General features: G+C 33.2%; 1 protein-coding gene across 10 annotated transcripts in view; it reads left to right on the top strand.

The window, feature by feature from the left end:
* SLF1 (SMC5-SMC6 complex localization factor 1) overlaps positions 1–14,224 on the top strand; it is a 37,923-nt gene that overhangs the window by 11,203 nt on the left and 12,496 nt on the right. For 9 of the 10 annotated variants that reach the window (XM_026072637.1, XM_026072640.1, XM_026072635.1 and 6 more), the window contains 5 exons: positions 1,088–1,141; positions 4,211–4,369; positions 4,942–5,108; positions 6,496–6,633; positions 7,308–7,473. In XM_026072637.1, the coding sequence (XP_025928422.1) occupies positions 1,088–1,141; positions 4,211–4,369; positions 4,942–5,108; positions 6,496–6,633; positions 7,308–7,473 (684 nt within the window). The remainder of the gene's footprint in view (positions 1–1,087; positions 1,142–4,210; positions 4,370–4,941; positions 5,109–6,495; positions 6,634–7,307; positions 7,474–14,224) is intronic. The other variant, XM_026072641.1, reaches the window with a different exon arrangement.

Here is a 14,224-nt window from a genome sequence, read left to right as displayed (position 1 = left end):
CATATGAATGTTTTTTTATTACAAGTAGAAAATAAAGCTAAATACACTCTTTCATTTTAATGTTGACACATATCTCTAATCATGATAAACATAGTACATTAACAATTAAAAGCATTATTTCGTATCTAGAAACAGAACAATTACTACAACAGAATAATTACTTTGAGTCGGGATATGTTATCTCTGTATGCTACACTGACTCCAAATGATATTGCGTAAGTATTCTTACAGGAGCTCACTTAAAGGGAACAATATATGATTTTGTAACTGCAGAATCAGGTCCAGTAGGTATATTAATATAAGTTCTCAGTAGCAAAAGAATTAGAATTTCTAAGTGCTCAGTGTATGGTATATAAAAACAAAATTGATGAGTTGAAGGCACAAGCTGCTTAAATATGCACCCTCAAATACTCCATGTTATATCAGTGACATTTTATCAAGACCATAGCCTCCAGACCTTTAAAAAATAAATGCATCCTTAACTTCTTATGTATTGTACATACAACAGGTGCACTACTTAGCAGATTATTTTTCCCTCAAACTATTACATGGATATGAGCAGAAGAAGTAATCATAATCTTGAGGACAAACTCTACTAAAAGACTTTTTTGATAATACATATAAATAAGATCATAACACTAGGCTATAACTAAAGGTAGCTATAGTAGTACTACATTTTTGCACCTACTGCCATATCTTCAGGTCTCAGTCGACTTGCAAAATGAATCCAAAATTTATATTTTGTTGTAGAAAAACTGGAAAGACTGAAAACACTAACATTTATGTAAGTGGACGAAAACTAATAAAACTGTCATTGCATAGCAACTGTTTAAACAAGGAGCAAAGAATAACGGGAAAACTAAGGAGGAGAAAAGTTGCCAATATTATTTTCCTTGTAGGTCACTAATTCTCTGTTTCATAATTTTGCGATCTAAATATTAAAAAGATAAATGTAAACAGACTGCTATGTTGAATTTTTTGCTTGAGTCATGCTTAAAAAAAGTTAACATTCTTTGCTTTTGTACAACATTTATAGAATATGTCTGTTGGTATCCAGTGTACAGGTTGACTTTATCCTGTTTTACAGACTGTTAAACATAAGTCTACTCATATAGACCAGCTGAATGAATGCAATCCAGAGGTAAGGATTCTTGCAAAGAGGGCATGTTGTGTACAAGGAATTTTATTCTGAGGTTAGACAAACACACTTTTATTGTGTAATTAGCTATCAAATAAACATTTTAAAATATTTAGATTATCCCATCAGTCTAATAAAATTATTGAAGACATAAACAGAACTTCATACTGGGTATATGTCAAGATTTGTTCTTTCTTGCAGTGCTTTCAGTACTGTCCTCTTTATCTTGAAGAAACTTTAATACTACTGCTTAAGAGAGCTTTACCTGTTATTGTTAGAAGAAAAGAAACAAATATGGCCTGATGTGATTCAGAGCATCTGAAATTATTCAAGCACTGTATTTTTGCAATAGCAATGAAGGGGAAGTATATACTGCTTCTTGCAGTGCTCATGCATTTTTGCTAGTAGGGGCAGGCTTTCAACTAAGATTGTCTCACTATAGAAAAAAACAGTAGTTGTTCTTACAGCATAAGCTTTAAGTATCATCAGGCAGGTTAGAGAGTGCACTGAAGCAAGTAGGATATGGTGGATTATATTTTCCAGTCCTTTTTTGTAGTTACTTTTACTTGATTTCATTTTTCTAAAGTATTTAGTTCATTTCTCATTTTTCTTGCTATTAAGCCAGTTATATGGCATAAGTCAGTTACAGGTCAGTAACAGTTCTTACTATTTCTTTGTTATGTGTTAAGTAAATAAATACTTCCAAATTTTTCCCCTTTTCTATCTATAATACTAAGAATAAATTGTTTAAGGATAATTTGTTAAAACAATAGCTCTCAACACTTAAAAAGTATTATACATAGCAGCTATGAGCTACTGTACTTTATATGGTAACTTGTGTATTTAAAAAAATTAAAAGGCCCTATGAAAGAGATCTCCTGCTACTGAGAAGAGTCCACCACAGCAGTTTTATATCATCTTTCCTTACCCATTAATAATAAAATGAAAAACAGTTTTCCACTTCCTTCCTGTCCTGAATGTGATGCAAAAGGCCTCACATTCTCCCAAACAGCTTTGTTTCAGTGTGCTTCTTTCCAAATAATGTATGGATGTTGCTGTTTTTTCTAGAATGAGAATTTTCAAGAGATATAAGTTTCAGTCACAGTATAAAAAGACAGATACTGATAGCATCACCAGATGAGGGCCAGAAGTAACATGTTCATCCATACACAATATACTAAGTCATCTTCACACATCTAAAATCCATGCAACAGAGAAGTTGTTCTTTGACTGCCATTAAACAGTTTATGGTTGCCCTTTAGATGTGCTGTTTGCATATAATTAGCATTACAAAAGTATGAATGCCACCATTATTTCCAAAGGAAATAACGTGGAGATTTTAATAGTGCATATATAAATGAGAAAATTGAAATAAATGCAAGTTGCATAATCCATATGCACAAAGACCTGATTAAAAGCAAATTGTCCAGATGAGCAGTTTTATTTCTCATTAATATGAGACTGGCGTACATTAGAATCTAATACAGGAATCTCAGAAATGATACCTTTGTAAAGAAACCAAGTATCTTAAAGCTGAGGTGGAGCTCATTCTCTGAGAGACTTTAGCTATGATTTAACTATGATTATCCTTTCTTTCCACAGGTTTAACCTGATCTCTTAAAGTTTTTAGTTTATTACTAGAACATTTTTGGAAGATAACTTGCTAATATAAGTCTACTCCATACACCTCAAAACCTCAGTTGGACTTGAAGTTTGTGTATTATTTCCTTGATTTTAAAACAATTGGTAGAATGTCTTCAGTAGCTTTGTGTCTAATGTGCATCAGGAGCCAAGTTTCTTGGCAAAGATCCTAAAGTCTACAAGGTGTTAGGAACTAAAGTAATAATAAATTTATGTAACCTTTTAATTCCCAGCAGTTCAATTGTCTCCCCTTCCTGCCGCTGCTTTTCATAGTTTGGGCTCCTTATCCCAGTTTATTTGAACTTACCAGGCCCTCAGGCTGTGTTGTCCTGAGAGGAATTCTGTGAATATATCTATATTGTCCTGGACACGTGAGGCTTGGACTTAAATGTGTGCCTAAACTTTTTCATTGACCATGCTTGTGTATATGCTGGCTCTCATTGGCTTCAGCCTACAGCAGAGTAGCTGGATTTCAAACATAGAAATTATCAGGCACCCAGAAGCTGTGCTCTGGTAATGGTATGGTTGTAACTGGCTTGTACAGCTTGGCTTTAGCTTGAACCTGGACTAGAGGACAGAGGTAAACAGCAATGTAGCTGAGAACATCTTTACTAGCTCCTCTTGCATATCAGTAATTTACAAAAATAAAGGTTTGGAAAGCTGAAAGTACAGATGATAACAGGGAAGTTGCAGAGCAGATACAGCATTTCATGAAAGCTTTTAGATCCTTATGGGTCCTCTGAAAGCTTGCAAAGTTAAATGTTTTGCTCTCAGGAATGGCAGAGAGTAAGAGGGGAGCTCTGTGCCATTAAGAAGGTCTTTAGAGCTTTGAAATACACTGGGATCAATACCTCTACTATCTGTAGCATTAGCTGCTTCTCTGACATGCTATATAGGAATAGGAGTGCTAGGGAGATAAAACAGTTATATGGTTTATAGATTTATAATGTTTACTCATAAATTATTTATTTCATGATTTTACATTTTTCTTTCATTCTCAAGCTGTTCCAGTGGTACTAATTATCTTACTGTTCCAGTCATGCACTGTCTCATGTACTCTGTGCATGCGTGGAAATATTAACACTTACTTCTTTGTATACCTCTCAAGAATAAATTACAGATAAGTTATTGGGTGTGTAAATTATAATTTGTTTTTTTAAAAGATTAAATATATTCAGATCTTCTGAGATGGTAAGCACATTATGAAAGGTACTGTCTTTTTAATGAAAACCCAGTTCAGTAAGAGTGAAGGCCTTCTAGATGACAGCAACTTACTGAATCAGGCTATAAGTAGTTATTTCAATTCTGGTGTATAATGTTCTCTTGCTTTAACATATTGCCGATATTTTCTTAGAAGTTTCATGTTAATTTTTGTTCATATTTGGTCTGTATTAAGCTGTTCTCTTACTTACAAAGATACTTTATTTTTAGGTTAAAAATACTGACCTGTCCAGAGGTACACTTTGTATACTTGAAGGACTAGTAGAAGAGTATTTCTTTCCTGATGTAATCACAGAACTTGCAGCTGGTCAAAAGTATTGTATACCCCCTGTGCAACTTCTTCATTCTCTTCTAGAACATGTCTTGTTGGTGAGATCTGAAGGCTTAACTATTATGAATATTAAAACAGGAAATGGAAATATTATAATCTTTGCTACTGTTGGTGTATTTACTGTTTTTTTTCAAGTGAAATATTAACCCTTCACTTCCTATTCATCAGTGTGTTAGCCTTAATGCAGCCTATAGTAAAGGGAAAAATTTAATCTGTTTCTTTTTTATTATTTATAAGCCATAGAATGTAGTGTTCTAAATATTATGAAAGAGCCAGCCCAGAATTCTTTCTACTGCTTTGAAAAACGGCATGTGTGACTTTTTTTTTTTTTTTTAACATAATAGGTCACAGATACTGAGGTCAATTCAAGGTTTGTTCTAAGCAATGATGCTGGAATACCACAGTAGTGCAAGCTGTGCTTTTCATTCTTTCTTATGGAAATTCTGAATTTTGCTGCTTCTAGTTTTGCATTAAATTGCATGTTACTTAACTGATCATAATTAAATTTGGTCACTTAGGATTATGAGGAATGAAGAAAATGTATAAATTCTTAGTGATCATGGATCTTTGGCCAATATGGAGCCAATATTATTTTCTCATTTTATTACAGGGAAATACTGATGCAATATTTTCTGCTAAACTTCTTCACATTTTGTACCTTGTTCTCCAACTTGATCCTCCTTGGAAGTCCCCTTCTGTGTTAAGGTATTATTTGGACCTTCTTCAGTGTCCTATTTGTAAGAAAGGTACATGGTCCTTGATAGAGATGCTTGTAAGGTAAGAAGATTTAATGAGGTATTAGATAGGTGTTATTTTACTTCAAACTGGGGCAGGGGAGGATAGCTGGAATTCTATTGTACTTAAGTCACTTTTTCACCAGGATGAGTTAACTGTACATGAAGGTCTAGCATTATAATTGAGGTTTGGACCTTTCACTGTATGTTTCAGTTTAGCACACAGGTAGAGGTGTTTATTGGAAAGGAAAAAGAATATGTTTGCTGCTTCTCTTCTCTTTTGTTGTAGAATGTTTGTTTATTTTTGTTAAGCTTTTCACAAATTAGAATAATTTATGTATTAGTGCTGGTGTGTGGGTGTGCATCTCTATATCTATCTATATGTATCTCTCTGCAGTTGTGAAACAACTTCCAATTTTATCTTGCCAAACATGAAGCTTCATATTGTATTTTTATTTTAGTCACAAACTTTACAATCTTGTTCAGCAAGTCTTATTAAATTCTATGCATCTACAAATATAAGACTCTGCATATATCAACTGTTTGGGTTGCTACTCCATTCTTTACCTTGCGAATTTTTTTTGTGTGTGACTTCCTTGAATAGAAATTTATAATTCATTTGTTCCTTTGGAAGAGGAGCTGTACCTCATCTTATTGCTATCATATCATCTTAAGTAATATTTAAATAGTTTGATATAACAGTGATTACAAATACATGATTGTAAACATGCTCTTAGTCTTGAAAGGCATTGAATTTGAATCATTGTAATTGAACATTTAACCATTTTGATTAGGAACGTGTCACATGCCACTTGAATGGGAAATAATTTATCTTATATATTAAGCTTCTAACAGTACTTACTGGCAGAATATGAACACTCAGCAATTGAATACTTGCTCTTTTTTTTGTATGTGTTCCTTCCAACAGTCAAAATTCTATCCAAAAATATATTCTACGCTTAACTTCAAAATCATCTGCATCATGTTAGACAATCATTAGATTCGATCAAAAACTGTATTCCTGTCAAACAGTATCTGTGTGAACTGCTGTTTAAACTAAGGTTTATAGGAGTTACAATGTAGTTTATAATACTAGACTACCTCGTAATGACAGGATTTTTAAGAAGTACTGTTAAATTCAGTAATTGTACAGTAACTGAAGTAGAGAAATTTAACAGGTAAATAATTAAGTTTACACTATAAACAAAATCTTCATCTACAACACAAAGCCCCAGTATCAAATGTTAATTTTTTTTTACTGAAAATTTGGCTTTAAAAACATAAAAGTTTGGCTTTAAAATGATGAATGTTGCTGGGGAGCAAGGTATTTACTTGTCAAAATTGTCAAAAGTCAAAACTACCTTTTTTGCTGGTAAATCAGAATATAATTTTAGTCATACAAATGGATTTTTTTGGTGTTTATTTTTCAGGTCCTGCCTTTATTGCAAAACCATTTGTCATGCAGTCTCAGTTTCAGAAAAAGTACATGAACAGAGGATAGTTCACAAAACATTATTGAAATTTTTCTTTGATTTAGTAAAAGCTGAAGTAGAGTTTCTGACAATAAGGTGGGTTTTGTGGGATAATTCTTTCTTACTGCTTTTCACAATTTCACATGCACTTCTGTATATACAGCAGGTTGTATCCTGATTTTAGTATGTCCCTAATAAGATACGGTTCTCACAGACATGTATTTACTTAGAATTTCCTTCTGTATTTCTCAATTCTCAGTTTACTTACTGCAATTTGTATTGTTTTTTCTAATTGTGTTTTAAGGTCTCTAACTTTTCATAACCTATTATTTGATGATATTACTGGTTTCAGTGGGTGTTTAATTTTGCTCATAAAGTTGCATTTTTGACTTTGCAATACTTCAGTTTTCATTCTTTAAGGTGGACCAGAAGGAGTTTGAATCCACTGATATTTTAAAAATTTTCAATTAAATGTTATCTTCTGCTAGGGAGATAGTTATCTTTCTTTAGTTTATGAAGTTTAAAAAAAATCTTGTTTTTGCTCTGCCTGTACTTTGTATAATATTAGCACAATATTAGAATTCCTACAGTTTGACTCTAATAGTCATCATTATTTTACTTATTATTCATCAGAAATTGTGTCTGATCTTTCTATACTTAAAAATTGCCAAACCTTTGTGTGTTTTGACAGAAGACAAGGTTCCTGTCTGGTAACTATAGTAATCAAAGTGGCATGAAGACTCAGTTTTTTTCACTTTCTTTTTTTACAGTTTGTTTGAAGGGGCCAGTTCACAGCATCAGCAAGTCATGCCACAGACAGTTCTTCTGAAGACCTTTTGGCTGGGAAGCGAAACCTCGGTGCTTTTTACCAAACACATAAATATTCTAGCAGATTGGGTCGTACTTTCCCATAGAGAAATGAACAGAACAAATGATGTGAGTATGAATTTTATGCTATAAAATAATGAAGACCAACATATTTTTTAAAAGGCATTCCTTTGTTCATTTCTTTGTGAGGAATTATATGTAAGTACCACAGCTGCTTGTTATATCTGCCTTTTGTTGTGAAGCATGCTGGGTTTTGCTCCACTAAAGGAAATGAATTGATCCATAAGATTCTCATATTGATCTGTAGAGAAGAAACGAACTGGAGTCACGAGTAGCTTGGTGGCTACATTCAGATGTTCACATGCCCTTACCAGCAGGTGTTACTGTAGTCATTAGGGACACAAGTTTAACACATCCTGTCGAACAATAAGGTATAACAGATGATTATCTTATTTTACAGTGATTGTATTCAGGCAATGTTGGAAAGAGAAAGCTACCAAAACAAATTTTGTTGTTTTCTACAGCTATGCGTAATTTTATTTTAATAAATGCCCCAATTTTCTTCCCAAGTCTCTTAGTTTCATTTGTTATCTTCCCTAGATCTTTTCATAAAAATGGAATTGAAGGCAACTTAATTGCTGTTCTGTGACCTGCTGACCAGCAGGACATTGACCTGAAAGATACTGAGTGTCCTCTATACCACCTCTTTCTTTTCAGAAACTAGAAGCCTTCTAAAACATCTTTGACTTCTAGATTCTAACATAAAACACAAACTTACTGCTGTCTCTCCATTCTCTTTTAAATTATTGTGAAAGCACAGAATAAATAGGTACCTCATTCACTTTTTCAATACAGTAGCAGAACAACAATAGAAAATCAAGTATTCCAGAGAAAAAAGCACTTTCGGTATAATACCTGCTAGTTCTTCATTATGTTAAGAAAGCAGAAAGATTAAACATAATGACAGCTTCACTCATTTTACCTAGCCAGACCTCCTACCTTTTTTGAAGGATATCAAAGTAAGCCATACTGAAACAGTGCTGCCTTTTATCCTTGGTCAAGATATTAAAAAAGTACCTAAAATTAGGCTTCTAAACCCATATTTATATTTAAACAACCTACCTTTTCAAAGGTACTGAGCACCAAGCAGGCTCACATTCAGTTGATTTCCATGGCCATTCTGCTTCTTTGGAAAATGAGACCGCTTTCATATGATTCCTGGTGTTGAGTCTGCAGTTTAAATTTAGGCACCATTTTATTTTTTCTATCATGCCTTCTTTTGACAAGTTCCAGCACTGAAACCATACCTGTTTCATAAACTGCTCTTTGCATAAGCAGAATAATCACTTGTGACAGATATAGTACAAAGTGTGAGAAAAATAAACTTACAGAAAGAGTAAAACACAACATAAAGCGTGCAGAAATCTCTCTCTTTAGACTTTATATACATATATATACACACCTATATATGTGTGTGTGCATGTATACATACATGCATACGTATATAAATTGTCCTTTCAGCACAAACCCAAGATTCCTGTTGCTTTTCCAGTTTCATCTTACATGCTATAATGTATAATATCCTTGCAGATATTAATTCTGGCCTTAAAATACAGCTATTATACTGTTGTCTGATAATGTCTGTTATTTTGTACATTCTTTCTTACAGCCTTATTCTTTAGCTTCATATTTATATATTGCATTTTCTTTTCCCTTGCATTTTTGGCAAAAGTAAACTCTGTAACAAAATACTAACCATATTTTCACCTACAAAACTTGCCATTATCTCTTTCTGCACTCTCAATTTTGGTATACTAAAAGTAGAAATGCTGATTTTTTTCAATACTGAGAGACTCAGTTTAAAATTCCTTGACATAGTTGAAAAGGTCATTCAAAAAGCCACAGGAATAGATCTTCCCCAGCTATGTAGACAGAACTGTTAGTTTTTTATTTTCTTCTTTTTTTTATTATTTTAGAGATGCATAAATAAAAACATATTTGCATGCCATTAAGTATGGCATATTGGATGCAAAATTTTCCTTCCTTTCTTCAGTGTAGGTGTATGATGAATTGTTACCAGCTTTGCTTTTTAAAAGCTGTTTGCTTAAGGAGCAACACATTGACAATATACACGTAATACCGCTCAAACTGAATTAAAGGAGCTACTTAGGCATTCCCACTGTCTGTAGAGGGACAGAAATAAAGCATTTGGTAGTACAGTGTAAGGAGGTGACCATGTCTCACAGCTTACAGAAGCTTAACTTGTGGGAAGAAACAAATGTGTTAAATGTGATATACTGAAGTTCTCTCCAATTTTCCAGTGAAACTATCTGTGAATAAAAATAGAAAAATAATTTCATGAAGTGCTTTTTCAGGCATATCTAACACATTTTCATCTAAGTGATAAAACTGGACAATTTTTATTTTAGCTATTTAGAATCAGATGAGAAGTTTCTCCTTTTATATGAATCAAAGAGATTGCAACAAATCAGCACTGGAGGGGAGAGAAAAGGTAAAATAAAATAAAAAGAGCAAGCCACAAACAGTTATAGTATCCTAAGTTAGAAGCTCTATGGTAAAATGCTGAACTAAGTTGATTGATTGGTTTTCCTGGCTTTAAATACCCTGAAGGTATTTGGTTTTTCAGATCTATAATAGCCTATATCAGAAACAAAGAAAAAGAAAAGAATGAAGGAATATAAAGAAATAGTTAGTTATATATCTGGGTGCATTTGCTTTCTTGTGTTAGGTAGGATTTCCTTTATCTTGAAAGTACCAGAATAAAATTAGTGACAGGAAATTGGATGCCCTCAGTCATCACTGTGTTGATCTGCTGGGACAACTTAGCGGAATAAAATTGATACACTATCCTTGTAGTTAACAATGCACTGCCAAAGGACATGGTAGCCTTTCCATCACTTCAAGTCTTTAAATCAATATCAAATATAATTCTAAAATAAATGGTATAGCTCAAAAGTAAATAATAGATTTGATATGAAACTCCTCATCAAGGTTCCTTGAATCAAAGCTGTTAATTGAACTTTAGAACATACAAAAGAACAAACAGGTATTTTGTTTGTAACAGTTTGAGTAGCATTCAGTTATAGAATGGCTTTTCACAATGATACTATGTCACCAAATAGTAGCAGAAGTATTTTTCATCTTGATAATGATGTTTTAAAAAAGAGCAGCCTTACATAGCATTAGGAAGGTGAGAGAAAGGGATTAATTGCATTTTTTATTCGCATCGTCTTGCATATTTCTTGTTTTCTTCCATGTTTCACATATCATTACAGTGTTGTATGACTTTGTAGAATTCAGTGTCCTTCTGGCCTGTCACTCCCCAAAAGCTTTCTTGGAAACATGCTTTAAGGCACTTTTGGAGTACTGCATTGTCCTAAAAACATTATTTGCACCACATAAAAAAACAATTCTATAAGGTGTGTACTGTAATTCAAACTCAGAAAGTTAAAATGAACTTTCCTGTGAGTTAAAAGCTTTCTTATGAGAACTTTTATGTGCAGTAAAACAAATTGTGAAACTTCTATTATTGGAGCACTGTACTTGACTTGAGAAAACATTAAATGAAATGGCAATCTCGGAATTGCATTTGCTAAGCTAGCAGACATCAGTTGTGCTGCTATGACTCTTGTATGGTAACACAGCCAACAGCCTCTTCTCACTTCAGTGCTTTTCTCTGTGAGATAGCTTTGATTCTCAACAATAAGAACAAGGAAGAGAGTTTTGAAAAAATGGTAAATTGGATCCCAGTTAATTTGTTATGATTGGATATTGTTTGAAAGAATAATTCTGCATGATTTTTTGCAAATTCTGCAAGAATTTTTTAATGCATGAAGTACTACATTTTATAGTAATGCAGTATTTTTTAGGATTTTTTAAAATACATTATTTATGGGGAAGAGGAGGAGACTTGAATGGTTTCTTAATATAGCTACAAGAATTATGTTGTACTTTGCTGTTTTATAAAGAAACAAACTATTAAAACTTTATTAGCTTCATACCAAGCTTGAGGAAAGATTAGATATAGTAGTAAACCTTGGGGACAAAATCAGTAGCTTCTGAATATTCTCAGTTTTAGTTGATTGAAGTATCATGTTCCAGTGACTAATAGTCTGACAATTTATCTAAATGACAGTGTAAACAAAAACCTCTCTTTTAAAAAGGTTTTCACTTAATCTGAAATTGCATCTGTTAATAAAATAGCAACTCATGTCATTTATAGGAGTAATTTATTATTTCATATCCAGAAATAAAAGTATTTGTGTAATGTTCTGAATATTGCTTTTGTATGTGTACAAAAAATCAATTAGCTCCTGTAAATTATTTTATTGCTGATTGACATTCAGAGATCACTTAGTTTTATAAGACTTAAATCCTAAGATCTAAAAAGTCACTGAATTTTTTTTCATTTGTTGATATTTTTATTTTAGTTTGTAGTTAAAAATACTAATTAAATTTCAGAAAAAACTACAGCTGTAAAACAGAAAGCAGTAGAGTTGAAAAACAGAATAGACTTTTCTTTTAAAGATTTAACCTCTTTAGTTGAATAGCAGGAGCTATTTATGTGCACAGTGTTGTTTTGTCATACATGGTAGAATTCCCATGCTTAATGGAAAAGTTTTCTTTGTTTTCCTTTTTAATATTGCATGCCTTTTCATTCCTATGTTTCTATTGTTTTGTGTTTGAAAAAAAAATTTAATGTATTAACATTTTTAAGATAGATACTGCTTTCAGTAAATTAGAGCATTTTCCCCTTATTGTAACATTGAGCCATTTATTTCACGATATTAAGGAGAAGCTCTTGTTCATACTACTGTTGTTATATCATAATGTCAACCAACTAAGCCTATGCCAGTTGGCATTCTCTGGGCTGTCCTTGTCAGTGTGTAGAGATACTCAGCTGTGCAGACACTGTTGCAGCCTAGTTATCTGCCAGATTTGGTCTGCAACTATATTTCTGACTTTGTGAAACATCATTAATACTTGTTGTATTATCAGCAGTTATTTCAATCAACAGATTGACACCTGCCTCAAGGTCAGGTTTTTTTCTCCCCTTCCTTGTATCTGATTTCATAGATCAAATAAGACAATCTAGTGATTGAAAACCAAGAAAAAGAATTTTAATAGTTGGGCTCTACTTCTATATCTACCTGAGACTATATCTGTATGACCTTGATCCTGCCACTTACCTCTGTTAAAATTCTCATTTGCTGCATTTGTGTAAATTATTTGCTTTGAAGAACCATTGACAGGATTAAATTATTCACCAGTATTTTGCTGTGGGGTCCAATGGTAAAGGAGGTATGCATAYTTAAAGAAATTTAAATGCATTGTAAATTGTTTCTTTACTTCCTATTCCTGAATCTTCAGGAGGTAGGGAGTAGTATAGATTTTAAAATATTTAAATATTAATTGAAAAAATGGATTTAAATATTGTTGACCTGTCATATCAATGTTCTCAGTTGTTTTTATGAGCTCCCACAGTTCATCCGAACTGAATTATTAGGATATAGTAAAGAGAGAGGCAAACCAAATCAGTCAAAGAGTTAAATAGAATAAGAGTAAGTATGGCTGGAAGGGATCTTAAACATCATCCAGGCTATCCAGCCCAGAGCCATTCCTGACAGATGTTTGTCTAACCAGTTCTTAAAAAACTTTCAATGATGGAGATTCCACACTTTCCAGGCAAGCTGTTGTAGGTGTGTTTATTCCTTTTCTTTTGAATGACAAGAAAGTCTATTGTTGCTGTTAAGTATATGCACAGTATTTATGTAGGTTTTCCACAAATGGTTTTGTAGTCTTTCTATAATAAATCTCAACTACGCCATGGTCTCTGTTGCTCTTATATATGTCTGTTTGATTTATTGATGAAACTCAAACTGTTTCAGTCACTGGTGCTTCTCAGCTCCTGAGGGAATCCTATTAAATTATTTTAAACTGATCTTTGAACGTATTTTGTTCTCAAAGGAATATCAGAAAAACAATTCATTGTGGTATTAGAACACAACAAAAGACAGAACAGTTCTGTTTCCTTTAAGTAATTCTTTAAAACCTCAAGTTGAAAGATAAGTACTTACTCACTTGCCTGTCTCTTGTCCAAAATTTTCTGTTGTCCTATATGTCTGAGCATACATTCTCTTCTACAAGAACGTGTAGCAGGATTTAGCAGACAGTATAGGGGCTGTGTGTCCCAGTAGTGATTTTCCAGTAGAACCTTAGTTAGGTGGCTTTTGGCAACTGAATTTCATATATTGCCACTATGTGTGCACATATTCTTCCAGGTTATACTTCTTTCAAAACTAAATACAAACACTGTGATTTTGCTATGGTTGTACATGTGGTCGGAGGATCATTGCATAAAATATTTCTACACGGCACGTTAAAGTGTTGTATAGAGAGAGCTGACTTACCTTTGAGTAGACTAACCCCGACGCTAGCAGTGGTGCTCTACGCAGCCAATATTAAGTGAAATACTAGCGCTGGTGAATAAACGTTATGTTTCCTCTATCTCACAATACTTGCTGGATAGCATGTTAAAGAGCTGTATATTGTATTGATACCTCCGTAAGAAAATTCGCTACGATTTCTTTATCTGCAAACAGCAATTTTGTGCAGATTCAGGGGAGAAAAGAATAAGGCTAATATCTATGCTTTGTTTATTCTAAATATGCAGCTACTAGTCTGGCTGGAATTTCTGATGGCACAAGAAAGTTTCCTACTCCCAGATATTGGTTGCCGAAGTTTTTCTGAACAGGGAGATAGCACCTTACATCCTTTCTCTCTTTTGGCACAGATGTACACAGCTCGTCATAACTGGGGCTTTAGTTTTGTGATGACA

The sequence above is a fragment of the Apteryx rowi genome, unplaced genomic scaffold (assembly GCF_003343035.1).
Source record: "Apteryx rowi isolate R43461 unplaced genomic scaffold, aptRow1 scaffold_345, whole genome shotgun sequence".
In the NCBI taxonomy this organism is placed as follows: domain Eukaryota; kingdom Metazoa; phylum Chordata; class Aves; order Apterygiformes; family Apterygidae; genus Apteryx; species Apteryx rowi.
This window is presented reverse-complemented; position numbering and strand designations above follow the sequence as displayed.